We start from the raw sequence: 25,777 nt of genomic DNA, 5'->3' as shown, positions 1-25,777 counted from the left end.
CTGTCGCGTTTCTCTGGTGCACCAACCGCCTGTCGCCGCTTCTCTGGTAATTCAGCCGCCTGTCGCTACCTCTCTCTGGTAACCAGCCGCCTGTCGCGCTTTCTGGTGCACCAGCCGCCTGTCGCCTTCTCTGGTAACCAGCTGCCTGTCGCCTTCTTCTGCAACCAGCCGCCTGTCGCGCCTCTGTGACGCCGCTGACCGTCGCGTCTCTGGTAACTAACCGCCTGTCGCCAGCCTTCTGGTAAACTAACCTGTCGCCTTCTGGTGTAAATTCAACCTTGCTCGCCTCTCTGGTAAATTAATCTTCTGTCGCTGCCTCTCTGGTAAATTCAACCTTCTGTCGCTATCTTCTGGTAACTAGCCGCCTGTCGCGTTTGCAGACGCCGCTGTCTGTCGCGCTCTCTGGTAACTAACCTTCTGTCGCGCTTCTCTGGTAACTAACCTTTCTGTCGCGTCTCTTCTGGTATCTAGCCGCCTGTCGCGCCTTCTCTGCAACAGACGCTTGTCGCGCTTCTCTGGTAAATAGCCTTTCTGTCGCGCTCTCTGGTAACTAAGCCGCCTGTCGCCTTCTCTGGTAACTAACCTTCTGTCGTACGCCTCTCTGGTAACTAACCTTCTGTCGCTTTCTGGTAACTAACCTTCTGTCGCGTCTCTCTGGTAACGCCGCGTCTGTCGCGTCTCTCTGGTAACGCTTCTGTCGCGTCTCTCTGGTAACTAACCTCTGTCGTTGCCTTCTGGTATTCAACCGTCCGTCGCGTTTCTCTGGTAACGCCGTCTGTCGCGTCTTCTGGTGACGCCTTCTGTCGCGTTCTCTGGTAATTCAACCTTCTGTCGCTTCTCTGGTAAATTGAACCGTTGTCGCTGCTCTCTCTGGTAACTAACCTTCTGTCGCGTCTTCTCTGGTAACGCCGACTGTTCGTCGCGTCCACTCTGGTAACGCTGCTGTCGCGTTTCAACGCCGCCGCCTTGTCGCAGGACTACTGTGATCGCCTTGCTGTCCCCTTCTGGTGACGCTGCCCAGTTTCAACTGTCTGCGCTTACTCTGGTATTCAACCATGCTGTCGCGCATTTCTTCTGGTATTTGAACATCCTGTCGCTGCACGTTCTCTGGTAACGCTCCACCTTCGCGCAGCCTCTGGTAGGACTGGCCACTTCTGTCGCTCTCTCTGGTAATTCAACCTTCTTTCGCTCTCTCTGGTAACCTGACCCTAGTCGCGTGCCTTCTGGTAACGCCGCCTGTCGCCAGTCCACTCTGGTAATTCAGCCGCCCAGTCGCTGTTCTGCTGGTAATTAGCCGCCATCGCTGGTCTTTCTGAACATTTGCCATCTGTCGCCTGTTCTGGTAAATAGCTGTCTGTCGCACAGCCAGAGAGGACTGGTAACCAGCCCATAGCCTGTCGCCTTTCTGGTAAATTCAGGTTTTGCCTTCGCTAAGTTTTTCCTAGCCACCGTGCTTTTACACCTGCATTGTTTGCTTTCTGGTAACTAACCAGCTTCTGTCGCAGCACTCTTCTGGTAACAACTGATGTCGCGCTTCTTCTGGTAAATTTGACTGTCGCTATTCTGGTAACTAACCTGTCGCGTCTCTTCTGGTAACGCCTTCTGTCGCGTCTCTCTGGTAACTAACCTTCTGTCGCGTCTTCTGGTAACGCCGTCTGTCGCGTTCTCTGGTGACGCCGCAGTCTGTCGCGTCTCTCTGGTAACGCAACCTTCTGTCGCGCTCTCTGGTAACTAACCTTCTGTCGCGTCTCTGGTATTTCTGAGCCGTCTGTCGCGTTCTCTCTGCAACCAGCCGCTTGTCGCGTCTTTCTGGTAACGCCGCCTGTCGCCTCTGGTAATCAGCCGCCTTCGTCGCGTCTCTCTGGTAAATTCAACCTTCTGTCGCGTCTTCTTCTGGTAACTAACCTTCTGTCGCGTCTCTTGGTAACTAACCTTCTGTCGCGTTTCTCTGGTAACTGAACCGCCTGTCGCGCTCTCTGTAACTAACCTTCTGTCGCTAGTTTTCTGGTAACGCCTTCTGTCGTCGTTTCTGGTAACGCCGCTGTCTGTCGCGTTTTCTGGTAACGCCGCCTGTCGCCTTGGTAACGCCGCCGCCTGTCGCGCCTTCTCTGGTGACCCGCCGTCTGTCGCGCCTTCTGGTGACGCCGCTCTGTCACGCCTCTGGTAACGTCAACCGCCTGTCCTGTCTCTCTGGTACCAACCGTCTGTCGCGTCTCTCTGGTAACTGACCTTCTGTCGCCTCTCTGGTAACTGACCTTCTGTCGCCTCTCTGGTAACTAACCTTCTGTCGCCTCTCTGGTAACTAACCTTCTGTCGCGTCTCTCAGGTAACTAGCCGCTGTCGCGTCTTCTGGTAACTAACCTTCTGTCGCGTCTCTCTGGTAACGCCGTCTGTCGCGTCTCTCTGGTAACTAGCCGCCTGTCGCGTCTTCTGGTAATTCAGTCGCCTGTCGCGTCTCTCTGGTAACGCCTTCTGTCGCGTCTCTCTGGTAATCAGCCGCTTGTCGCGCCTCTCTCTGGTAACTAGCCGCTTGTCGCGTCTTCTCTGGTAACTAGCCTTCTGTCGCCTCTCTGGTAACGCCGCCTGTCGCGCTTCTCTGGTAACTAACCTTCTGTCGCGCTCTCTGGTAACGCCTTCTGTCGCGTTTCTCTGGTAACTAACCTTCTGTCGCGTTTCTGGTAATTCAACCGCCTGTCGCGCTTCTCTGGTAACTAACCTTCTGTCGCTATTCTCTGGTAAATTCAACCTTCTGTCGCGGTCTCTGGTAACGCCGCTGTCGCCTCGCCTCTCTGGTAACGCCGCCGTTCTGTCGCCTCTCTGGTAACGCCGCCTGTCGCTCTCTCTGGTGACCTAACCTCTGTCGCTTCTGGTGACGCCGCAGTCTGTCGCGTCTTCTCTGGTAACTAACCTTCTGTCGCCTCTCTGGTAACTAACCTTCTGTCGCGTCTTCTCTGGTAACTAACCTTCTGTCGCTGCCTCTGGTAACCAACCTTCTGTCGCGCCTCTCTGGTAACAACCTTCTGTCGCGGTCTTCTGGTAACGCCGCTGTTCGTCGCGGCTTCTGGTAACGCCGCCTGTCGCCAGTTTCTGGTAACGCTGCCTGTCGCGTTTCTGGTGACCTCGCCGCTCTGTCGCTGTTTCTGGTGACGCCGCAGTTCGTCGCCATTTCTGGTGACGCAACCTTCGTCGCGTCTCTGGTAACTAACCTTCTGTCGCGCCTCTCTGGTAACTGACCTTCTGTCGCGTTCTCTGGTAACGCCGCCTTCGTCGCGCCTTCTGGTAACGCCGCCTGTCGCGTTTTCTGGTAACGCCGCAGTCGTCGTCTTCTGGTGACGCTGTGTCGCGTCTTCTGGTGACTAACCTTCTGTCGCGCCTCTCTCTGGTGACGCCGTCGCTGTCGCGTCTCTGGTGACGCCGCCTGTCTGTCGCCTTTCTGGTAACGCGCTGTCGCGTCACTTCTGGTAACGTAGCCGTCTGTCGCCAGTTTTCTGGTAACGCCGCCTGTCGCGTTCTCTGTAACCAACCGCCTGTCGCGTTTCTGGTAACGCTGAACCGCTGTCCGCCTCTCTGGTAACTAGCCGCTCGTCGCGCCTTCTGTAACTAGCCTTCGTCGCCTCTGGTAACTGACCGCCTTCGTCGCGCCTTCTGGTAACGCAGCCTTCTCGTTGTCTTCTGGTAACCAGCCGCCTGTCGCCTTCTGGTAACTCAGCCGCCTGTCGCTAGCCTCTCTGGTAACAAGCCGCCTGTCGCGCTCTCTGGTGACGCCGACTGTCCTTCTGGTAATTCAACCGCTGTCGCCTCTCTGGTGACTAACCTTCTGTCGCCTTTCTTCTGGTAACTAACCTGTCGCGGGCTCTCTGGTAACTAACCTGTCGCTGTTTCTGGTAATTCAACCTTCTGTCGCGCCTCTGGTAACTGACCTTCTGTCGCGTCTCTGGTAACTAGCCGCCTGTCGCTAGCTTCTCTGGTGACGCCGCAGTCGTCGCGGGCTCTCTGGTAACTAACCTTCTGTCGCGTCTTCTCTGGTAACTAACCTTCTGTCGCGCCTTCTGGTAAAACCAGCCGCCTGTCGCGCTTCTCTGGTAACAGCCGCTTGTCGCTGCCTTCTGGTAAATAGCCTTCTGTCGCTCTCTCTGGTAACCAACCGCCTGTCGCGCTCTCTGGTAATCTCAGCCGCCTGTCGCGCTTTCTCTGGTAACGCCGCCTGTCGCTAGTTCTCTGGTAACCAGCCGCCTGTCGCGTTTCTGGTAACGCCGCCTGTCGCGTTTCTGGTAACCAGCCGTCTGTCGCGCCTCTCTGGTAACGCCGCCGTCTGTCGCGTTCTGGTAACCAACCTTCTGTCGCGTCTCTGGTAACTGACCTTCTGTCGCGTCTTCTGGTAACTAACCTTCTGTCGCGTCTCTCTGGTAACTAGCCTTCTGTCGCAGCTTCTCTGGTAACGCTTGTCGCGCTCTCTCTGGTAACTAGCCTTCTGTCGCCTTCTCTGGTAACTAACCGCCTGTCGCCGCCTCTCTGCACAAGCCGCCTGTCGCGCTTTCTGGTAACGCCGACTGTCGCGTCCTCTCTGGTAAATCAGCCGCCTGTCGCGTTTTCTGGTAACGTCAACCTTCTGTCGCGTTTCGGTAACTAACCTGTCGCGTTTCTCTGGTAACTAACCTGTCGCGCCTCTCTGGTAATTAACCTTCTGTCGCTGCTCTCTGGTAACAACGCTTCTGTCGCGCTTCTGGTAACGTGACCGCTCTGTCGCGTTTTCTGGTAACGCCTTCTGTCGCGTTTCTGGTAACGCCCTTCTGTCGCGTTTCTGGTAATGCTAACCTTCTGTCGCGCCTTCTCTGGTAACGCCGCTGCTGTCGCCTTCTGGTAACGCTGCCTGTCGCCTTTCTGGTGACGCCGCTGTCGCGTTTTCTGGTGACGCCGCCTGTCGCCTTCTGGTGAAATTCAGCTCTTCGTCGCCTCTCTGGTAACAGCCGCCTGTCGCGTTTCTCTGGTAATTCAGCCGCTCGTCGCGGCTCTCTGGTACCAACCGCCTGTCGCGTTTCTGGTAACAACCGCCTCGTCCCGCTCTCTCTGGTAACCAACCTTCTGTCGCGTCTTCTCTGTAACTGACCTTCTGTCGCTCTCTGGTAACTGACCTTCTGTCGCCTCTTCTGGTAATTCAGCCTTCTGTCGCCTCTTTCTGTAACCAGCCGCCTGTCGCGTCTTCTGGTAACTAACCTTCTGTCGCTATTTCTGGTAACTAACTTTCTGTCGCGCTCTCTCTGGTAACTAACCTTTCTGTCGCTCCTCTCTGGTAACCAACCGCCTGTCGCGCCTCTCTGGTAACTAACCTTCTGTCGCTTTCTCTGGTAACTAACCTTCTGTCGCGTCTCTCTGGTAACGCCGCTAAGTTCTCGCCTTCTGGTAACGCCGCCTGTCGCGTCTTCTGGTAACGCGCAGTCTGTCGCCTCTTCTGGTAACTAACCTTCTGTCGCGTCTCTGGTAACGTCGCCTTCTGTCGCGTCTCTCTGGTAACGTCGCTTCCTGTCGGCCTTCTCTGGTAATTAACCTTCTGTCGCGCTTCTGGTAACGCAACCTTCTGTCGCGTTTCTGGTAACGCAGTCTGTCGCTTCTGGTGACGCCGCCTGTCGCTTTCTCTGGTAACTAACCTTCGTCGCTCTCTCTGGTAATTCAAACCGCTGTCGTCTGCCTCTCTGTAACTAGCCGCCTGTCGCTTCTTCTGGTAATCAGCCGCTCGTCGTCTCTGGTAAATAACCGCCTGTCGCCTCTCTGGTAACTAACCGCCTGTCGCTGCTCTGGTAACTAGCCGCTGTCGCCGCTCTCTGGTAATTCAGCCGTCTGTCGCTTCTGGTAACGCCGCCTGTCGCGCTCTCTCTGGTAACTAGCCGTCTGTCGCGTTCTCTGGTAACGCCGCCGCTGTCGCGTCTCTCTGGTAATTCAACCGTCTGTCGCGTCTCTCTGGTAACTAACCTTCTGTCGCCTCTCTGGTAACTAACCTGTCGCGCTCTCTGGTAACTAACCTTCTGTCGCCTTCTGGTAACTAACCTTCTGTCGCGCTCTTCTGGTAACCAGCCGCCTGTCGCTTCTCTGGTGACGCCGCAGTCTGTCGCGCTTCTGGTAACGCCCTTCTGTCGCGTCTCTCTGGTAACCAACCTTCTGTCGCGTCTCTCTGGTATCTAGCCGCCTGTCGCGCCTTTCTCTGGTAATTCAGTCTTCTGTCGCGCTTCTCTCTGGTAACGCCTTCTGTCGCTCTTCTCTGGTAACAACCGCCTGTCGCGTTTTCTGGTAATTCAGCCGCCTGTCGCTTTCTGGTAACGCCGCCGCCTGTCGCGCTTCTGGTAACAGCCGCCATCTGTCGCGCCTCTGGTAACGCCCGCCTGTCGCCTTCTGGTAATTCAGCCGCCTGTCGCCTTTCTGGTAACGCCGCCTTCTGTGGCCTTCTGGTAACTAACCTTCTGTCGCGCAGCTCTCTGGTAACTGACCTTCTGTCGCGTTCTCTGGTAACTAACCGCCTGTCGCGTCTCTCTGGTAACTGACCGCTCTGTCGCGTTTCTGGTAACGCCGCTTGTCGTCGCGTTTCTGGTAATTCAGCCGCCTGTCGCGTTTCTGGTAACGCCGCCTGTCGCGTTTCTGTAACTAACCGCCGTCGTCGTTTTCTTCGTGACGCCGCCTGCTTGTCGCTTTTCTGTGACGCTGCCGTTGTCGCGTTTTTCTGGTGACGCCGCCGCTTGCGTCGCCTTTTCTGGTGACGCCGCCTGTCGCGTTTTCTGGTGACGCCACCTGTCGCGCTTTCTGCAACCAGTTTCAACTGTCGCGCCTTCTCTGGTAACTCAGCCGCCTGTCACGCTTCTGGTAACTAGCCGCCTGTCGATAATCTTCTTCGGTGACCAGCCGCCTCTGTCGCTGCTTCTGGTAACCAGCCGCCTGTCGCGTCTCTGGTAACAGCCTTCTGTCGCGCTCTCTCTGGTAATTCAGCCGCCTGTCGCGCTTTCTCTGGTAACGCCACTCGCCGTCGCTGCCTCTCTGGTAACTAACCGCCTGTTCTGTCGCCTTCTCTGGTAACTCAACCTTCTGTCGCTCATTCTGGTAACATTTGAACCTTCTTGGTCGCCTGTTCTCTGGTAACTGACCTTCTGTCGCCATTTCTCTGGTAACTGACCGCCTGTCGCGCTCTCTCTGGTAACTGACCGCTTCTGTCGCCAGTTCTGGTAACGTAACGCTTTTTGTCGCCTTTCTGGTAACGCGCCGCTGTCGCGTTTTGGTAACGCTTCTGTCGCGTTTTCTGGTAACGCCGCTGCCTGTCGCTAGTTTCTGGTAACGCCGCAGATTTGTCGCCTTTCTCTGGTGACGCCGCCGCCTGTCGCGTTTCTGGTACGCTGCCTGTCGCTTCTGTCGCGTCTTCTGGTACCAGCCGCCTGTCGCGTCTCTCTGGTAACAGCGCCTGTCGCGCGTCTTCTCTGGTAAATTCAACCGCCTGTCGCGGCTTTTCTGGTAACGTAACCGCCTGTCCTGCCTCTCTGGTAACCAACCGCCTGTCGCGCCTTCTGGTAACTGACCTTCTGTCGCCTCTCTGGTAACTGACCTTCTGTCGCCTCTCTGGTAACTAGCCTTCTGTCGCCTCTCTGGTAACTGAGCCGCCTGTCGCGTTCTCTGGTAACTAACCTTCTGTCGCTGCCTCTGGTAACAACCTTCTGTCGCGTTTTCTGGTAACTAACCTTCTGTCGCCTTCTCTGGTAACTAACCGCCTGTCGCGTTTTCTGGTAACTAACCTTCTGTCGCTGCCTTCTCTGGTAACTAACCTTCTGTCGCGTTCTCTGGTAACGCCGCTCTTCGTCGCCTTCTGGTAACGCCGCTGTCGCTTCTCTGGTAACGCACGCAGCCCGTCGCGCCTCTCTGGTAACTAACCGCTTCGTCGCTTTCTGGTAACGCCGCCTGTCGCGCTTCTGGTAACGTCGCCTGTCGCGTCTTCTGGTAACTAACTCTGTCGCGTCTCTGGTAACTAACCTTCTGTCGCCTTCTCTGGTAACTAACAGTCTGTCGCTCTTCTGGTAACGCCGCCGCCGTCGCCTTCTCTGGTAACTAACCTTCTGTCGCTGCCTCTCTGGTAACTAACCGCCTGCTCTGCCTTCTGGTAACCAGCCGCCTGTCGCGCCTTCTGGTAACGTCAGTCTGTCGCCTGTCTGGTAACTAACCGCCTGTCGCGCTTCTCTGGTAACTGACCGCTCTGTCGCTGCCTTCTGGTAACTAGCCGCCTGTCGCGCTCTCTCTGGTAACTAACCTTCTGTCGCGCCTCTCTGGTAACTAACCTTCTGTCGCGGTCTCTCTGGTAACGCTTCAGTTCGTCGCGGCTTCTGGTAACGCCGCCTGTCGCCTTCTGGTAACGCCGTCTGTCGCGTCTTCTGGTAACTAACCGCTTCTGTCGCTGCCTTCTGGTAACGCCGCCGCCTGTCGCGCCTCTCTGGTAACGCCGCCGCTCGTCGCGCCTCTCTGGTAACTAACCTTCTGTCGCTGCTTCTGGTAACTAACCTTCTGTCGCTGTTTCTGGTAACTAACAGTTCGTCGCTGTTCTGGTAACGCCGCTCTGTCGCGCCTGGTAACTCAACCTTCTGTCGCTGCCTTCTGGTAACTAACCGCCTGTCGCGCCTCTCTGCAACCAGCCGCCTGTCGCGCTTCTGGTAATCAGCCGCCTGTCGCAACTCAGCCGCCTTCGCGTCGTTCTCTGGTAACTAGCCGCTGTCGAGTCTCTTCTGGTAACCAGCCGCCTGTCGTCTCTCTGGTAACTAGCTGTCTGTCGCGTCTCTGGTAACTAGCCGCCTGTCGCCTTCTCTGGTAATTCAGCCGCTGTCGCCTCTCTGGTGACGCCGCCGTCTGTCGCGCTTCTGGTAACTAACCGCCTGTCGCGTTCTCTGGTAAATTCAACCTTCTGTCGCTGTTTCTCTGGTAACTAACCTGTCGCTCTCTCTCTGGTAACTAACCTTCTGTCGCGTCTCTCTGGTAACTAACCTTCTGTCGCGCTCTCTGGTAACCAGCCGCCTGTCGCGCTTCTCTGGTGACGCCGCAGTCTCGTCGCCAGTTCTGGTAACTAACCTTCTGTCGCGCCTCTGGTAACTAACCTTCTGTCGCGTCTGGTACCAACCTTTCTGTCGCGCCTCTCTGGTAACAGCCGCTCTGTCGCGCCTCTCTGGTAACTAGCCTTCGTCGCTTTGTAACGCCTGTCGTGTCTCTCTGGTAACGCGCTGTCTGTCGCGTTTTCTGGTAACGCCCTCGGTCGTCGGTAACCAGCTCTGTCGCGCCTTCTGGTAACGCCCGCCTGTCGCGTCTGGTGACGCAGCCAGTCGCGCCTTCTCTGGTAACGCCGGCCGCTGTCGCGTTCTGGTAACGCCTTCTGTCGCGCTCTCTGGTAACTGACCCTTCTGTCGCGCCTTCTGGTAACTGACCTTCCTGTCGCGTTTCTGGTAACTAACCGCCGTCGCGTTTCTGGTAACGCCGCTGCCTGTCGCTTTCTGGTAACGCTTCTGTCGCGTTTCTGGTAACGCCGCCTGTCGCGTTTCTCTGGTAACGCCTTCTGTCGCTGTCTTCTGGTGACGCCGCAGTCTCGCGTTTTCTGGTGACGCCGACCTTGTCGCGTTTTCTGGTGACTCAGCCGCTGTCGCGTTTCTGGTGACGCCGTCTGTCGCGTTTTCTGGTAACGCCGCTCGTCGCTTTCTGGTAACGCCGCCTTTCGGTAACGCCGCTCGTCACGCCTTCTCTGTACGCCAGTCAGCCGCCTCGTCGCTCTTCTGTAACGCCGCCTGTCGCTTCTTCTGGTAACCAGCCAGCTTCCGTCGCGCTTCTGGTACCAGCCGCCTGTCGCCTTCTCTGGTGACGCCGCTCGTCGCGTTTCTCTGGTGACGCCGCCTCGCGTCTGTACCAACCGCCTGTCGCGTTCTCTGGTGACGCTGTCGCTATTCTGCAACCAACCTTCGTCGCTTCTGGTAACTACCTTCTGTCGCTAAGCCTTCTCTGTAACTGACCGCCTCGTCGCTCTCTCTGGTAACTGACCGTCTGTCGCGTTCTGGTAACGCCGCCTGTCGTCTCTTCTGGTAACGCTAGCGCTCTGTCGCGTTTTCTGGTAACGCCGCCGCTGTCGCACGCCTTCTGGTAACCAGCCTTCTGTCGCGTCTGGTAACGCAACTGCCTGTCGCTGGTAACGCCGCCGTCTGTCGCGTCTCTCTGGTGACGCTGCCAGCCGCCTCTGGTAACAGCCTGTCGCGCCTCTTTCTGGTAACTAGCCGCCTGTCGCGCTTCTCTGGTAACTAAGCCGCTGTCGCGTCTCTCTGGTAACTAACCGCCTGTCGCGTCTTCTGGTAACCAGGCCTGTCGCGCTCTTCTCTGGTAATCAACCGCAGTCTGTCGCGCCTCTCTGGTAACTGACCTTCTGTCGCCTCTGGTAACTAACCTTCTGTCGCGTCTCTGGTAACTAGCCGTCTGTCGCTGTCTTCTCTGGTAACTAGCCGCTCTGTCGCGCTTCTCTGGTAACCAACCTTCTGTCGCCTTCTGGTAACTAACCTTCTGTCGCGCTTTCTCTGGTAACTAACCTTCTGTCGCTCTCTGGTAACTAACCGCCTGTCGCGGTTCTCTGGTAACTAACCGCTGTCGCTTTTCGGTAACGCCTTTCTGTCGCGCTGGTAACGCCGCTGTCGTCGTTTCTGGTAACGCCGTTGCCTGTCGCGTTTCTGGTAACGCCCTTCTGTCGCTTCTGGTGACGCTGCCTTCTGTCGCGCTTCTGGTAACGCCGCCTGTCGCGCTTCTGGTAACGCCGCTCTGTCGCGTGAACGCCTTCTGTCGCGTTCGTTGGTAACTAACTTTCTGTCGCGTTTTCTGGTAACGCCAGTTTTCGCTTTTCTGTGACGCCGCCGCTGCTGTCGCCTCTGGTAACTAACCTTCTGTCGTCGCTTTCTGGTAACTAACCGCCTGTCGCTTTCTCTCTGGTAATTCAGCCGCCTGTCGCGTCTTCTGGTAACTAGCCGTTTGTAATTCAGCCGCTGTCGTCGCTCTTCTGGTAACTGACCGCCTGTCGCCTCTGCAATTCAGCCGCCTGTCGCGTTCTCTGGTAACTAACCTTCTGTCGCCGCTCTCTGGTAACTAACCTTCTGTCGCTGTCGGTAACTAACCTTCTGTCGCGTAACTAACCTTCTGTCGCTCTCTCTGGTAACTAACCGCCTGTCGCGTCTCTCTGGTAACTCAGCCGCCTGTCGCGTCTCTGGTAACCAGCCGCCTGTCGAAGCCCTTCTGCAACCAGCCGCCTGTCGCGCCTTCTGGTAACGTAAGCTGTCTGTCGCGCTCTCTGGTAACTAAGCCGCCTGTCGCGCTCTGGTAACGCCGCAGTCTGTCGCGCCTCTCTGGTGACGCCGCCTTCTCGTCGCTGCCTCTGGTAACTAAATCGCCTGTCGCGGCTTCTCTGGTAACTAACCTTCTGTCGCCTCTCTGGTAACAACCGCCTGTCGCGCTTCTGGTAACTAACCTTCTGTCGCTGCTTTCTCTGGTAACGCCCTTCTGTCGCGGTTCTCTGGTAATCGCCCTGTCGCGTTCTTGGTGACGTCGCAGTTCGTCGCGTCTTCTGGTGAACTAACCTTCTGTCGCGTCTCTCTGGTAACGTCCAGTCTGTCGCGCTCTCTGGTATTTCTCCAGCTTCTGTCGCGTCTCTCTGGTAACAGCCGCTTGTCGCGGCTCTCTGGTAACGCTCTTCTGTCGCTGTCTCTGGTAACGTAACCGCTGTCGCGGCCTTCTGGTAACGCCGCCTGTCGCTTCTCTGGTAACGCCGCTAACGCCTTCTGCAAATTCAGCCGCCTGTCGCCTTTCTGGCAACGCGCCGCCTGTCGCGTTTTCTGGTAACAGCCGCTCGTCGCGTTTCTCTGGTAACGCCGCCTGTATGCCTCTGGCACCACTTCTGTCGCCTCTCTGGTAACTGACCTTTCTGTCGCTTCGCTTCTGGTAACTGACCGCCTGTCGCTGCTTCTCTGGTAACTGACCGCCTGTCGCGTTTCTGGTAACGCCGCCTGTCGCTCTGGTAACGCCGCCGCTCGTCGCGTTTCTGGTAACGCTGCCTCTGTCGCGTTTCTCTGGTAACGACCGCCTGTCGCGTTCTTCTGGTGACGCAGCCTGTCGCGTTTCGGTGACGCCGTCGTCGCGTTTTCTGGTAACGCCGCCGTCTGTCGCGTTTTCGGTGACGTCGCCGTCTGTCGCGTTTCTGGTGACGCCGCCTGTCGCGTTTCTCTGGTAACTAAGGCGCTGTCGCGTCTTCTGGTAACCAGCCTTCTGTCGCCTCTCTCTGGTAACGCCGCCTCGTCGCGCTCTCTGGTAACTAACCGTCGTCGCCTTCTGGTAACGCAACCGCCTGTCCTCCTTCTGGTAATTCAACCGCCTGTCGCGCCTCTTCTGGTAACTGACCTTCTGTCGCGTCTCTCTGGTAACGACCTTCTGTCGCCTCTCTGGTAACTAACCTTCTGTCGCCTTCTCTGGTAACCAACCTTCTGTCGCTTCTCTGGTATCTAGCCGTCTGTCGCGGCTTTCTGGTAACCAGCCTTCTGTCGCCTTCTGGTAACCAGCCGCCTGTCGCCTCTCTGGTAACAACCTTCTGTCGCGCTCTGGTAACTAACCTTCTGTCGCTTTTCTCTGGTAACTAACCTTCGTCGCGTTCTCTGGTAATTAACCGCCTGTCGCGCTTTCTCTGGTAACGCCTTCTGTCGCCTTCTGGTAACTAACCTTCTGTCGCGTCTCTGGTAACGCCGCTTGTCGCGTTCTTCTGGTAACGCCTTCTGTCGCTTCTCTGGTAAATTCAACCGTCTGTCGCGTTCTCTGGTAATTAGCCGCCTGTCGCGCTTTCTGTAACGCTGCCTGTCCTGCCTTCTCTGGTAACCAACCTGTCGCGTCTCTGGTAACGCCGCCTTCGTCGCCTTCTGGTAACTCAGCCGCTTGTCGCCTCTCTGGTAACGCTGCCGCTGTCGCGTCTCTGGTAACAACCCTGTCGCGTTCTGGTAACGCCTTCTGTCGCCTCTTCTGGTAACTGACCGCCTGTCGCTTTCGCCGCCTGTCGCTTTCTGGTAACTGCCGCTTGTCGCGTTTCTCTGGTAAATAGCCTTCTGTCGCGTTCTGGTAACTAACCGCCTGTCGCCTTCTGGTAACTAGCCGCCTGTCGCGCTTTCTTCTGGTAACGCCGCCGCTTCGTCGCGTTTCTGGTAACTGAGCTCTGTCGCCTCTCTGGTAACGCCGCCTGTCGCGCTCTCTGGTAACGCCTTCTGTCGCTATCTTTCTGGTAACGCCGTCTGTCGCGTCTCTCTGGTAACTTCAACCTTCTGTCGCTGTTTCTCTGGTAACTGACCTTCTGTCGCGCTCTCTCTGGTAACTGACCGCCTGTCGCTCTTCTCTGGTAACTGACCGCCTGTCGCGTTTCGGTAACGCCGCTTCTGTCGCGACTCTGGTAACGCCGCTTCGTCGCGTTCTGGTAACGCCGCCTGTCGCGCTTCTCTGGTAACGCCCGCCTGTCGCGTTTCTGGTGACGCCGCTGCCTGTCGCGTTTTCTGGTGACGCTGCCTGTCGCCTTTTCTGGTGACGCCGCCTCCTGTCGCGTTTCTGGTGACGCCGCCTGTCGCCTTCTGGTAACTCAGGCGCCGTCGCCTTCTTCTGGTAACTAGCCGCCTGTCGCGCTTTCTCTGGTAACGCCGCCTGTCGCTAGTTTCTGGTAACCAACCGCCTGTCGCCTCTCTGGTAACTAACCGCCGTCGCGCTTTCTGGTAACTAACCGCCTGTCGCGCCTTCTGGTAACTGACCTTCTGTCGCCTTCTCTGGTAACTGACCTTCTGTCGCCTCTCTGGTAACTGACCTTCTGTCGCCTCTCTGGTAACTAACCTTCTGTCGCTGGGCTCTTCTGGTAACCAGCCGCCTGTCGCGCCTCTCTGGTAACTAGCCTTCTGTCGCCTCTCTGGTAACTGACCGTCTGTCGCGCCTCTCTGGTAACTAGCCTTCTGTCGCCTCTCTGGTAACCAGCCGCCTGTCGCGTCTCTCTGGTAACTAACCTTCTGTCGCCTCTCTGGTAACTGACCGCTCTGTCGCGCCTTCTGGTAACTAACCGCTCTGTCGCGTTTTCTGGTAACGCCAACCTTCTGCGTTTCTGTAACTAACGCCGCTCGTCGCGTTCTCTGGTAACGCCGCCTGTCGCGTTTTCTGGTAACGCCTTCGTCGCGTTTCTGGTAACGCCGCCTTCTGTCGCGTTTCTCTGGTGACGCCGCCTTCGCTTTCTGGTGACGCCGCCTGTCGGTATCTTCTGGTGACGCTGTCGCTGCTTCTTCTGGTGACGCCGCCGCCTGTCGCGTTTCTCTGGTGACGCCGCCTGTCGCTCTGCAGACTAACCGCCTGTCGCTGCCTTCTCTGGTAATTCAGCCGCCTGTCGCCTCTCTGGTAACTGAGCCGCCTGTCGCGCTTCTCTGGTAACTAACCGCCTGTCGCTGCTTCTCTGGTAACGACCGCCTGTCGCGCTTCTCTGGTAACTCAACCGCCTGTCGCGCTTCTGGTAACTGACCTTCGTCGCCTCTCTGGTAACTGACCTTCTGTCGCCTTCTGGTAACTAACCTTCTGTCGTCTCTCTGGTAACTAACCTTCTGTCGCGTCTTCTGGTAACCAGCCGCCTGTCGCGCCTCTCTGGTAACGTAGCCTTCTGTCGCCTCTTCTGGTAATTCAGCCGCCTGTCGCGCCTCTCTGGTAACTAACCTTCTTGTCGCGCTTTCTCTGGTAACGCTCAACCTTCTGTCGCCTCTCTGGTAACAACTCCGTTTGTCGCCTTTCTGGTAACCAACCGCCTGTCGCGTCTCTCTGGTAACTAACCTTCTGTCGCGTCTGGTAACGCAACCTTCTGTCGCGGTTCTCTGGTAACGCCTTCGTCGCTTCTGGTAACGCCAGCTGCCTGTCGCGCTCTCTGGTAACGCCGCTTTTGTCGCGCTTCTGGTAAATAGCCTTCTGTCGCCTCTCTCTGGTAACGCCGCGCTTGTCGCGTTTTCTCTGGTAACTAGCCGCCTGTCGCCTTTCTCTGGTAACGCCGCCTGTCCCGCCTTCTGGTAACTCAGCCGCCTGTCACGCCTTCTGGTAACGCCGCCGCCTGTCGCGTTTCTCTGGTAACTAACCGCTTCGTCGCGCTTTCTCTGGTAACGCCGCCTTCGCGCTTCTGGTAACGCAACCTTCTGTCGCTGTTTCTGGTAACTGCCCTTTCTGTCGCGCTTCTCTGGTAACTGACCGCTCTGTCGCGTTTCTGGTAACGACCGCCTGTCGCGTTTCTGGTAACGCCGCCTGTCGCTTTCTGGTAACGCCGCCTTTCGTCGCGTTTCTGGTAATCGCCGCTTGTCGCGTTTCTGGTAACGCTGCCTCGTCGCGTTTTCTGGTAACGCCGCTGCCTGTCGCGTTTCTGGTGACGCCGCTTGTCGCGTTTTCTGGTGACGCCTTCTGTCGCCTTCTCTGGTAACTCAGGCGCTCTGTCGCGTTTTCTGGTAACAGCCGCTCTGTCACGCTCTTCTGCAACCAGCCGCCTGTCGCGCTCTTCTGGTAACAACCGCCTGTCGCGTTTCTCTGGTAACTAACCGCCTGTCCCGCTTTCTCTGGTAACAACCGCCTGTCGCGTTTTTCTGGTAACTGACCTTCTGTCGCTCTCTCTGGTAACTGACCTTCTGTCGAGCTTCTGGTAACTCAGCCTTCGTCGCCTCTCTGGTAACAGCCGCCTGTCGCGTTTCTCTGGTAACTAACCTTCTGTCGCCTCTTCTGGTAACAACCTTCGTCGCTGCTTTCTCTGGTAACTAACCTTCTGTCGCTGTCTCTGGTAACTAACCGCCTGTCGCTATTTCTCTGGTAACTAACCTTCTGTCGCTACTTCTGGTAACTAACCTTCTGTCGTGTCTCTGGTAACGCCGCTGTTCGTCGCGTTTCTCTGGTAACGCCGCCTGTCGCCTCTGGTAACGCTCGCCTGTCGCGTCTTCTCTGGTAACCAACCGCCTGTCGCGTTTCTGGTAACGCCGCCTGTCGCGTTTTCTGGTAACGCCGCTGTCGCTGTCGCGGTTTCTGGTAAATTAACCTTCTGTCGCAGGTTTCTGGTAACTAACCTTCTGTCGCGTCTTCTGGTAACGCAACCGCCTGTCGCGTTTTCTGGTAACCAGCCGCCTGTCGCGCTTCTGGTACCAGCCGCCTGTCGCCTTCTCTTCTGGTAACCAGCCGCCTGTCTGCAACCAGCCGCCTGTCGCGCTCTCTGGTAACTGACCGCCTGTCGCCTTCTGGTAACGCCGCCTGTCGCGTTCTCTGGTAACTAACCTTCTGTCGCCTCTCTCTGGTAACTAACCTTCTGTCGCGTCTTCTGGTAACTAACCTTCTGTCGCTGCTTCTCTGGTAACGCCGCCGCCTAACCTTCTGTCGCGTCTCTCTGGTAACTAACCGCCTGTCGCGTTCTCTGGTAACCAGCCGCCTGTCGCGCCTCTCTGGTAACAGCCGCCTGTCGTGGTTCTCTGGTAACCAGCCGCCTGTCGCGTCTCTCTGGTAACTAACCTTCTGTCGCGCTCTCTCTGGTAACTAACCGCCTGTCGCGCCTTCTGGTAACCAGCCGCCTGTCGCGTTTCTCTGTGGTAACTAGCTGTCTGTCGCGTTCTCTGGTAACTAGCCGCCTGTCGCGTCTTTCTCTGGTAACTAGCCGTCAGCCGCCTGTCGCGCTTCTTCTGGTGACGCCGTCTGTCGCTGCTTCTCTGGTAACTAACCTGTCGCTGCCTTTCTGGTAACGCCGTCGCCTTCTTCTGGTAACTAACCTTCTGTCGCGTCTCTCTGGTAACTAGCCGCTGTCGCGCAGCCTCTCTCTGGTGACGCCGCAGTCTGTCGCTGTCTCTCTGGTAACTAACCTTCTGTCGCGCCTCTGGTAACTAACCTTCTGTCGCGCCTCTCTGGTAACAAACCGCCTGTCGCGTCTCTCTGGTAACTGACCTTCTGTCGCCTCTCTGGTAACTGACCTTCTGTCGCCTCTCTGGTAACTAACCTTCTGTCGCCTCTCTGCAACAACCTTCTGTCGCTGCTCTCTGGTAACCAGCCGCCTGTCGCGCCTCTCTGGTAACTAGCCTTCTGTCGCTTCTCTGGTAACTAGCCGCCTGTCGCGTTTCTGGTAACCAGCCTTCTGTCGCCTCTCTGGTAACCAGCCGCCTGTCGCGTCTCTCTGGTAACCAACCTTCTGTCGCGTTCTCTGGTAACGCCAACCTTCTGTCGCGTTTCTCTGGTAACTAACCGCCTGTCGCGCTTGGTAACGCCGCTCTGTCGCGTTTCTGGTAACCAGCCTGTCGCGCCTTCTCTGGTAACGCCGCCTGTCGCGTTTCTGGTAACCAACCTTCTGTCGCGTTTCTCTGGTAACTGACCTTTCTGTCGCTGCTTCTGGTAACTGACCGCCTGTCGCGCCTTTCTGGTAACTGACCGCCTGTCGCGTTTTCTGGTAACGCTGCCGTCGTCGGTCTTTTCTGGTAACGCCGCCGCTTCAGTCGCGTTTTCTGGTAACGCCGCCTGTCGCGTTTCTGTAACGCTGCCTTTGTCGCGTTTTCTGGTAACGCCGCCTGTCGCCTCTTCTGGTTGACGCCGCCGTCGCTGTCGCCTTCTGGTGACGCCGCTTGCCGCGCTTTCTCTGGTAACAGCCGCTCGTCGCCTTTTCTGGTAACCAGCCGCCTGTCGCGTTTCTGGTAACGCCGCCTGTCGCGTTTCTCTGGTAACCAACCGCCTGTCGCGCCTTCTGGTAAATTCAACCGCCTGTCCTGCCTTCTGGTAACCAACCGCCTGTCGCGCTCTCTGGTAACCGACCTTCTGTCGCCTCTCTGGTAACTGACCTTTCTGTCGCCTTCTCTGGTAACTCAGCCTTCTGTCGCTCTCTCTGGTAATTCAGCCGCCTGTCGCGCCTTCTGGTAACCAACCTTCTGTCGCGCTTCTGGTAACTAACCTTCTGTCGCGTCTCTCTGGTAACTAACCTTCTGTCGCGTCTCTCTGGTAATTCAACCGCCTGTCGCGCTCTCTGGTAACTAACCTTCTGTCGCCTTCTGGTAACTAACCTTCTGTCGCTATCTCTGGTAACGCCGCTGTTCGTCGCGCCTTCTGGTAACGCCGCTGCCTGTCGCGTTTCTGGTAACGCCGCCGCTCGTCGCTTGCCTTTCTGGTAACTAACCGCCTGTCGCGTTTCTGGTAACGCCGCCTGTCGCGCTTCTCTGGTAACGCCGCTTGTCGCGTTTCTGGTAACTAACCTTCTGTCGCGTTCTCTGGTAACTAACCTTCTGTCGCGTTTCTCTTCTCTGGTAACAACCGCCTGTCGCTGTTTTCTGGTAACAGCCGCCTGTCGCGTTTCTGGTAACTGCCGCCTGTCGCTGCTCTGCAACTAGCCAGTCTGGTAATTCAGCCGTTCTGTCGCGTTTCTCTGGTAACTGACCGCCTGTCGCGTTTCTCTGGTAATTAGCCGCCTGTCGCGTCTCTCTGGTAACCAACCTTCTGTCGCGTTCTCTGGTAACTAACCTTCTGTCGCGCTTCTCTGGTAACTAACCTTCTGTCGCTATTCTGGTAACTAACCTTCTGTCGCGTTTCTGGTAACTAACCGCCTGTCGCGCTCTCTGGTAACGCCGCCTGTCGCGTCTCTGGTAACCAGCCGTCTGTCGCGGTTCTCTCTGGTAACGCCAGCCGCCTGTCGCGTTTTCTCTGGTAACTAACCTTCTGTCGCTGTTCTCTGGTAACGCAACCGCCTCTGTCGCGTTTTCTGGTAATAGCCGCCTGTCGCGTTTCTGTGGTAACTAGCTGTTCTGTCGCGTTTCTGGTAACCAGCCGTCTGTCGCGTTTCTGGTAACTAGCCGCCTGTCGCGTTTCTGGTGACGCCGCCGACTGTCGCGCCTTCTGGTAACGCCGCCTGTCGCTCTCTCTGGTAACTAACCTTCTGTCGCGTTTCTCTGGTAACGCCTCGTCGCGCCTTCTGGTAACTAACCTGTCGCGCTTCTCTGGTAACTAACCTTCTGTCGCGTCTCTGGTAACCAGCCATCTGTCGCGCCTTCTCTGGTGACGCCGCAGTTCGTCGCGTTTCTGGTAACTAACCTTCTGTCGCTGTCTCTCTGGTAACTAACCTTCTGTCGCTGCCTTCTCTGGTAACTAACCGCCTGTCGCTGCCTCTCTGGTAACTGACCTTCTGTCGCTCTCTGGTAACTGACCTTCTGTCGCCTCTCTGGTAACTAACCTTCTGTCGCCTCTCTGGTAACTAACCTTCTGTCGCCTTCTGGTAACCAGCCGCCTGTCGCGTCTCTCTGGTAACTAGCCTTCTGTCGCTCTCTGGTAACTAGCCGCCTGTCGCGTCTCTCTGGTAACTAGCCTTCTGTCGCCTCTCTGGTAACTAGCCGCCTGTCGCGCCTCTCTGGTAACTAACCTTCTGTCGCGTTCTCTGGTACTAACCTTCTGTCGCGTCTCTCTGGTAACTAACCGCCTGTCGCGTTCTCTGGTAACTAACCTTCTGTCGCGTTTCTCTGGTAACGCCTTCTGTCGCGGTTCTCTGGTAACGCCGCTGTCTGTCGCGCTTCTGGTAACGCCGCCGCCTGTCGCGCTTCTCTGGTAACGCCGCTTGTCGCGTCTCTCTGGTAAATAGCCTTCTGTCGCCTCTCTGGTAACCAACCGCCTGTCGCGTCTCTCTGGTAACTCAGCTGCCTGTCGCGCTTTCTCTGGTAACGCCGCCTGTTGTCCTGCCTCTCTCTGGTAACCAGCCGCCTGTCGCGCTCTCTGGTAACGCCGCTTCGTCGCGCTGGTAACCAGCCGCCTGTCGCGTTTTCTGGTAACGCCGCCCTGTCGCTGGTAATTCAACCTTCTGTCGCTACTTCTGGTAACTGACCTTCTGTCGCTGTCTCTCTGGTAACTGACCGCCTGTCGCGTTTCTGGTAACTGACCGCCTGTCGCGTTTCTGGTAACGCCGCCTGTCGCGTTTCTGGTAACGCCGCCGCCTGTCGCGTTTTCTGGTAACGCCGCCTGTCGCGTTTCTGGTAACGCCGCCTGTCGCGTTTTCTGGTAACGCTGCCTTCCGCGTTTTCTGGTGACGCCTGCCTGTCGCTTTTCTGGTGACGCTGCCATCTGTCGCCTCTGGTAACCAGGCCTGTCGCGTCTCTGGTAACCAGCCGCCTGTCGCGCCTCTCTGGTAACCAGCCGTCTGTCGCGCTTTCTGGTAACTCAACCGCTTGTCGCGTTTCTCTGGTAACGCTAACCGCCTGTCCCGCTCTCTGGTAACCAACCGTCTGTCGCTGTCTTCTCTGGTAACTGACCTTCTGTCGCCTCTCTGGTAACTGACCTTCTGTCGCCTCTCTGGTAACTAGCCTTCTGTCGCCTCTCTGGTAACTAGCCGCCTGTCGCGCTCCTCTCTGGTAACTAACCTTCTGTCGCTGCCTCTCTGGTAACTAACCTTCTGTCGCGTCTCTCTGGTAACTAGCCTTCTGTCCTTCTGGTAACCAGCCGCCTGTCGCGCCTCTCTGGTAACTAACCTTCTGTCGTGTCTCTCTGGTAACGCCCTGTCTGTCGCGTCTCTGGTAACGCCGCCTTCTGTCGCGTCTCTGGTAACGCCGTCTGTCGCGTCTCTCTGGTAACTAACCTTCTGTCGCGTCTCTGGTAACTAACCTTCTGTCGCTGTCTTCTGGTAACTAACCGCCTGTCGCTTCTCTGGTAACGCCGCCTGTCGCCTCTCTGGTAACCAGCTGTCTCCCGCCTTCTCTGGTAACGCCGCCGTCTGTCTGGTAACGCCGCTCGTCGCAACTCTCTGGTAACGACCGCCTGTCGCGCCTCTCTGGTAACCAGCCGTTTGTCGCGACCTCTCTGGTAACGCCTTCTGTCGCCTTCTCTGGTAACGTCCTTCTGTCGCGCTCTGGTAACCAACCTTCTGTCGCCTTCTCTGGTAACTAACCTTCTGTCGCCAGTCTCTGGTAACTTGACCGCCTGTCGCTGTTTCTGGTAACCAGCCGCCTGTCGCTGAATGACCTTCTTTGCAAATCAGCCGTCGTCGCTTTTCTCTGGTAACCAGCCGCCTGTCGCCTTCTCTGTAACCAGCTGTCTGTCGCCTTTCTGGTAATTAGCCGCCTGTCGCCTTCTGGTAATTCGCCGCCTGTCGCCTTCTGGTGACGCCGCTGCCTGTCGCGCTTCTCTGGTAACTAACCGCCTGTCGCGGCCTCTCTGGTAACTAACCTTCTGTCGCGCTTCTCTGGTAACTAACCTGTCGCGCCTTCTCTGGTAACTGAACCTGTCGCCTCTCTGGTAACTGAACCTTCTGTCGCGTCTCTCTGGTAACTAGCCGCCTGTCGCTGCCTTCTGGTGACGCCGCAGTCTGTCGCGCCTCTCTCTGGTAACGCCCTTCTGTCGCGTTCTGGTAACTAACCTTCTGTCGCGAACCTTCTGGTAATCAGCTGCCTGTCGCGCTTCTCTGGTAACTAGCCGCTTGTCGCGTTCTCGGTGACGCTCGCCTGTCGCGTTTCTCTGGTGACGCCGCCCTGTCGCCTCTCTCTGGTAACTAGCGTTTGTCGCGTTTCTCTGGTAACTCAGCCGCCTGTCGCGTTTCTCTGCAACGCCGCCTGTCGCGCCTTCTCTGGTAACCAACCGCCTGTCGCCTTCTCTGGTAACCAACCGCCTGTCCTGCCTTCTCTGGTAACTAACCGCCTGTCGCGCTTTCTGGTAACTGACCTTCTGTCGCCTCTCTGGTAACTGACCTTCTGTCGCCTCTGGTAACTAACCTTCTGTCGCTCCTCTCTGGTAACCAGCCGCCTGTCGCGTCTCTCTGGTAACTCAGCCTTCTGTCGCTGCTCTCTCTGGTAACTAGCCGCTGTCGCGCTCTCTGGTAACTAACCTTCTGTCGCCTCTCTGGTAACTAACCTTCTGTCGCCCTCTCTGGTAACTGAACCTTCTGTCGCGCCTCTCTGGTAACTAACCGCCTGTCGCGGCTTCTCTGGTAACTGACCTTCTGTCGTGGTTCTCTGGTAACGCCGCTGTCTGTCGCCTCTTCTGGTAACGCCGCCACTCTGTCGCGCTTCTGGTAACCGCCGCTGTCGCCTTCTGGTAAAGATTCAACCGCTTGTCGCGTTTCTGGTAACGGACCTTCTGTCGCTTTCTCTGGTAACGCCGCCTCGTCGCCTTTTCTGGTAACTAACCTTCTGTCGCGTTCTCTGGTAACCAACCTTCCGCTGCCTTCTGGTAACTCACCAGTCTGTCGCGTTTTCTGGTGACGCCGCCTGTCGTCGCTTTTCTGGTAACTGAACCTTCTGTCGCTTCTTCTGGTAACTAACCGCCTGTCGCGCTTCTCTGTAACTCAGCCGCCTGTCGCTGCCTTTCTGGTAACGCCGCTCTGTCGCCTCTCTGGTAACGCCGCCTGTCGCGCCTCTCTGGTAACTAACCGCCTGTCGCGCTTTCTGGTAACTAACCTTCTGTCGCGCCTCTCTGGTAACTAACCGCTGTCGCTTTTCCTTCTGGTAACTCAGCCGCCTGTCGCGTCTCTCTGGTAACTAACCTTCTGTCGCGCTTTCTCTGGTAACTAGCCGCTGTCTGCAACAGCCGCCTGTCGCGTCTTCTGGTAACTGACCGCCTGTCGCTTCTCTGGTAACGCCGCCTGTCGCGTCTCTCTGGTAAATTCAACCTTCTGTCGCGTCTCTCTGGTAACGCCTTCTGTCGCGCCTTCTCTGGTAACTAACCTTCTGTCGCTCGCTCTCTGGTAACTAACCTTCTGTCGCGCCTCTCTGGTAACTAACCGCCTGTCGCGTCTTCTGGTAACTAGCCGTCTGTCGCGTTTCTGGTAACGCAGCCGCCTGTCGCGCTTCTCTGGTAACTAGCCGCTCTGTCGCGTCCTTCTGGTAACGCCGCCTGTCGCGTTTCTCTGCAATTCAGCCGTCTGTCGCGCCTTCTCTGGTAACTAGCCGCCTGTCGCTCTCTCTGGTAACGCAACGCCTGTCGCCTCTCTGGTAACCAACCGCCTGTCGCGTTTCTCTGGTAACTGACCTTCTGTCGCTACCTCTCTGGTAACTAACCTGTCGCGTTTCTCTGGTAACGCCAACCTTCTGTCGCTCTCTCTGGTAACGCCTTCTGTCGCTGCTCTCTCTGGTAACTAGCCGCCTGTCGCGCTTCTGGTGACGCCGCAGTCTGTCGCGCTCTGGTAACTGAACCTTCCGTCGCGCTTCTGGTAACGCCTTCTGTCGCTCTTCTGGTAAACTAGCCGCTCTGTCGCGCTTTCTGGTAACGCCGCTTGTCGCGTTTTCTGGTGACGCCGCCGCCTGTCGCGTTTTCTGGTGACGCCGCCTGCCGTCGCCTTCTCTGGTGAATTCAGCGCGCCTGTCGCGCTTCTCTGGTAACCAGCCGCCTGTCGCGTTTCTGGTAACTTCAGCTTCTGTCGCGTTCTCTGGTAATTCAACCTTCTGTCGCGCTCCTTCTCTGGTAACTAACCTTCTGTCGCGCCTCTCTGGTAACCAACCTTCTGTCGCGCCTCTCTGGTAATTCAACCGCCTGTCGCGTCTCTCTGGTAACTCAACCTTCTGTCGCGGTTCTCTGGTAACGCCGCTTCTGTCGCGGGCTCTCTGGTAACAGCCGCCTGTCGCGCCTTCTGGTAACGCCGCTCTGTCGCGTCTCTCTGTAACTAACCTTCTGTCGCCCTCTGGTAACGCCGCTCTGTCGCTCTGGTAACGCCGCCTTCTGTCGCGCTTTCTGGTAAATAACCTTCTGTCGCGCCCTCTCTGGTAACAACCTTCCGCCTGTCGCCTTCTGGTAACCAACAGTCTGTCGCGTTTGGTGACGCCGCCTGTCGCGTTTCTTCTGGTAACTAACCTTCTGTCGCCTCTCTGGTAACTAACGCCTGTCGCGTTTCTGGTAACTAGCCGCCTGTCGCGTTTTCTGGTAACGCCGCCTGTCGCCTTCTCTGGTAACGCCGCCGCCTGTCGCTTTTCTGGTAACCAACCTTCTGTCGCTGCTTCTGGTAACGCCTTCTGTCGCTGCCTTCTCTGGTAACTAACCGCTGTCGCGTCTTCTGGTAACTAGCCGCCTGTCGCGCCTCTGGTAACTAGCCGCCTGTCGCCTCTCTGGTAACTAGCCGCCTCTGGTAACTAGCCGCCTGTCGCGCCTCTCTGGTAACTGACCGCCTGTCGCGCCTCTCTGGTAACTCAGCCGCCTGTCGCGCTCTCTGGTAACTAACCTTCTGTCGCGCCTTCTCTGGTAACTAACCTTCTGTCGCGTTCTCTGGTAACTAACCTTCTGTCGCCTGGTAACTAACCGCCTGTCGCGTTTCTCTGGTAACAACCGCCTGTCGCTTCTCTGGTAACCAGCCGCCTGTCGCTGCTTTCTGGTAATTCAGCCGCCTGTCGCGTCTCTCTGGTAACTAACCGCCTGTCGTCTCTCTGGTAACTAGCTGTCTGTCGCGTTTCTCTGGTAACCAGCCGCCTGTCGCGCTTCTCTGGTAACTAGCCGCCTGTCGTCGCTTCTCTGGTGACGCCATCTGTCGCCTTCTCTCTGGTAACTAACCGCTGTCGCTTTCTCTCTGGTAACTAACCTTCTGTCGCCTCTTCTGGTAACTAACCTGTCGCGTTTCTCTGGTAACCAACCTGTCGCGTCTCTCTGGTAACTAACCTTCTGTCGCGCCTTCTGGTAACAGCCGCCTGTCGCGTCTTCTCTGGTGACGCCGCAGTCTGTCGCGCTTCTGGTAACTAACCTTCTGTCGCGCCTCTCTGGTAACTAACCTTCTGTCGCCTTCTCTGGTATTAGCCGCCTGTCGCGCCTTCTCTGGTAACGCCGCTGTCGTCGCTTCTGGTGACGCCGCCTTGTCGCGTTTTCTGGTGACGCCTTCTGTCGCTCTCTCTGGTAACTCAGGCGTTCTGTCGCGTTTCTGGTAACTCAGCCGCCTGTCGCCTCTCTGGTAACGCCGCCTGTCGCGTTTCTGGTAACGCCGCCTGTCGCTGGTCTGGTAACTAACCGCCTGTCCTGCCTCTCTGGTAACTAACCGCCTGTCGCGTTCTCTGGTAACTGACCTTCTGTCGCTTCTCTGGTAACTGACCTTCTGTCGCCTCTCTGGTAACTAACCTTCTGTCGCGTTCTCTGGTAACTAGCCGCCTGTCGCGCCTTCTCTGGTAACTCAGCCTTCTGTCGCCTTCTCTGGTAACCAGCCGCCTGTCGCGTTTCTGGTAACTAACCTTCTGTCGCTGTCTCTGGTAACTAACCTTCTGTCGCTTCTTCTGGTAACTAACCTTCTGTCGCTTCTCTGGTAACTAACCGCCTGTCGCGTTCTTCTGGTAACTAACCTTCTGTCGCGGTTCTCTGGTAACGCCGCTGTCTGTCGCGTCTCTCTGGTAACGCCTTCTGTCGCGTTTCTGGTAACGCCGCCGTCTGTCGCCTTCTGGTAACTAACCGCCTGTCGCGTTTCTGGTAACGCCGCCTGTCGCCTTCTCTGGTAACGCTGCCGCCTGTCGCCTTCTCTCTGGTAACTAACCTTCTGTCGCGCTTCTCTGGTAACTAACCTTCCGTCGCTCTGGTAACTAACCGTCTGTCGTCGCCTTCTGGTGACGCCGCCTGCTCGTCGTCGCTTCTCTGGTAACTAACCTTCTGTCGCGCTTCTCTGGTAACTAACCGCCTGTCGCTGCCTCTCTGGTAACTGAGCCGCCTGTCGCTTCTCTGGTAACCAGCCGCCTGTCGCCTTCTGGTAACTAGCCGCTCTCTGGTAACTAGCCGCCTGTCGCGCCTCTCTGGTAACTGACCGCCTGTCGCGCCTCTGGTAACTAGCCGC

The 25,777-nt window shown here is 57.0% G+C and overlaps 1 protein-coding gene across 1 annotated transcript; it reads right to left on the bottom strand.

Moving 5' to 3' along the window:
* Positions 1 to 6,801: 6,801 nt before the first annotated feature.
* LOC135572674 (trichohyalin-like) lies at positions 6,802 to 24,496 on the bottom strand. The gene is made up of 9 exons (XM_065021117.1): positions 24,385 to 24,496; positions 17,431 to 17,740; positions 15,904 to 16,077; positions 13,141 to 13,628; positions 12,742 to 12,988; positions 11,501 to 12,138; positions 10,039 to 10,280; positions 9,134 to 9,946; positions 6,802 to 7,674 (listed from the first exon to the last, which is right to left on the bottom strand). Exons 1-9 carry the CDS (start codon positions 24,494 to 24,496, stop codon positions 6,802 to 6,804), a joined length of 3,897 nt encoding a protein of 1,298 aa, XP_064877189.1.
* Between the last annotated feature and the right edge of the window lie 1,281 nt (positions 24,497 to 25,777).

The sequence above is a fragment of the Oncorhynchus nerka genome, linkage group LG7, assembly GCF_034236695.1.
Source record: "Oncorhynchus nerka isolate Pitt River linkage group LG7, Oner_Uvic_2.0, whole genome shotgun sequence".
In the NCBI taxonomy this organism is placed as follows: Eukaryota; Metazoa; Chordata; class Actinopteri; order Salmoniformes; family Salmonidae; genus Oncorhynchus; species Oncorhynchus nerka.
The sequence above is the reverse complement of the archived record's forward strand: the minus strand, read 5'-3'. Positions and strand labels throughout refer to the sequence as shown.

Bases quoted from the DNA above. Each gene is read 5' to 3' on its own strand.
- LOC135572674 (XM_065021117.1), bottom strand. From the start codon at position 24,496: ATGGCGTCACCAGAGAAGCGACGACAGGCGGCTAGTTACCAGAGAAGC. The intron at 16,078-17,430 runs GTCAGTTACCAG...TTAATTTACCAG, and splicing joins CCAGAAAGGCGCGACAGGCG to AAACCGCGACAGCGACAGCG. The intron at 10,281-11,500 runs GTTAGTTACCAG...TTACCAGAGAAG, and splicing joins AGAGAAAGCAGCGACAGAAG to CGCGACAGGCGGCTAGTTAC.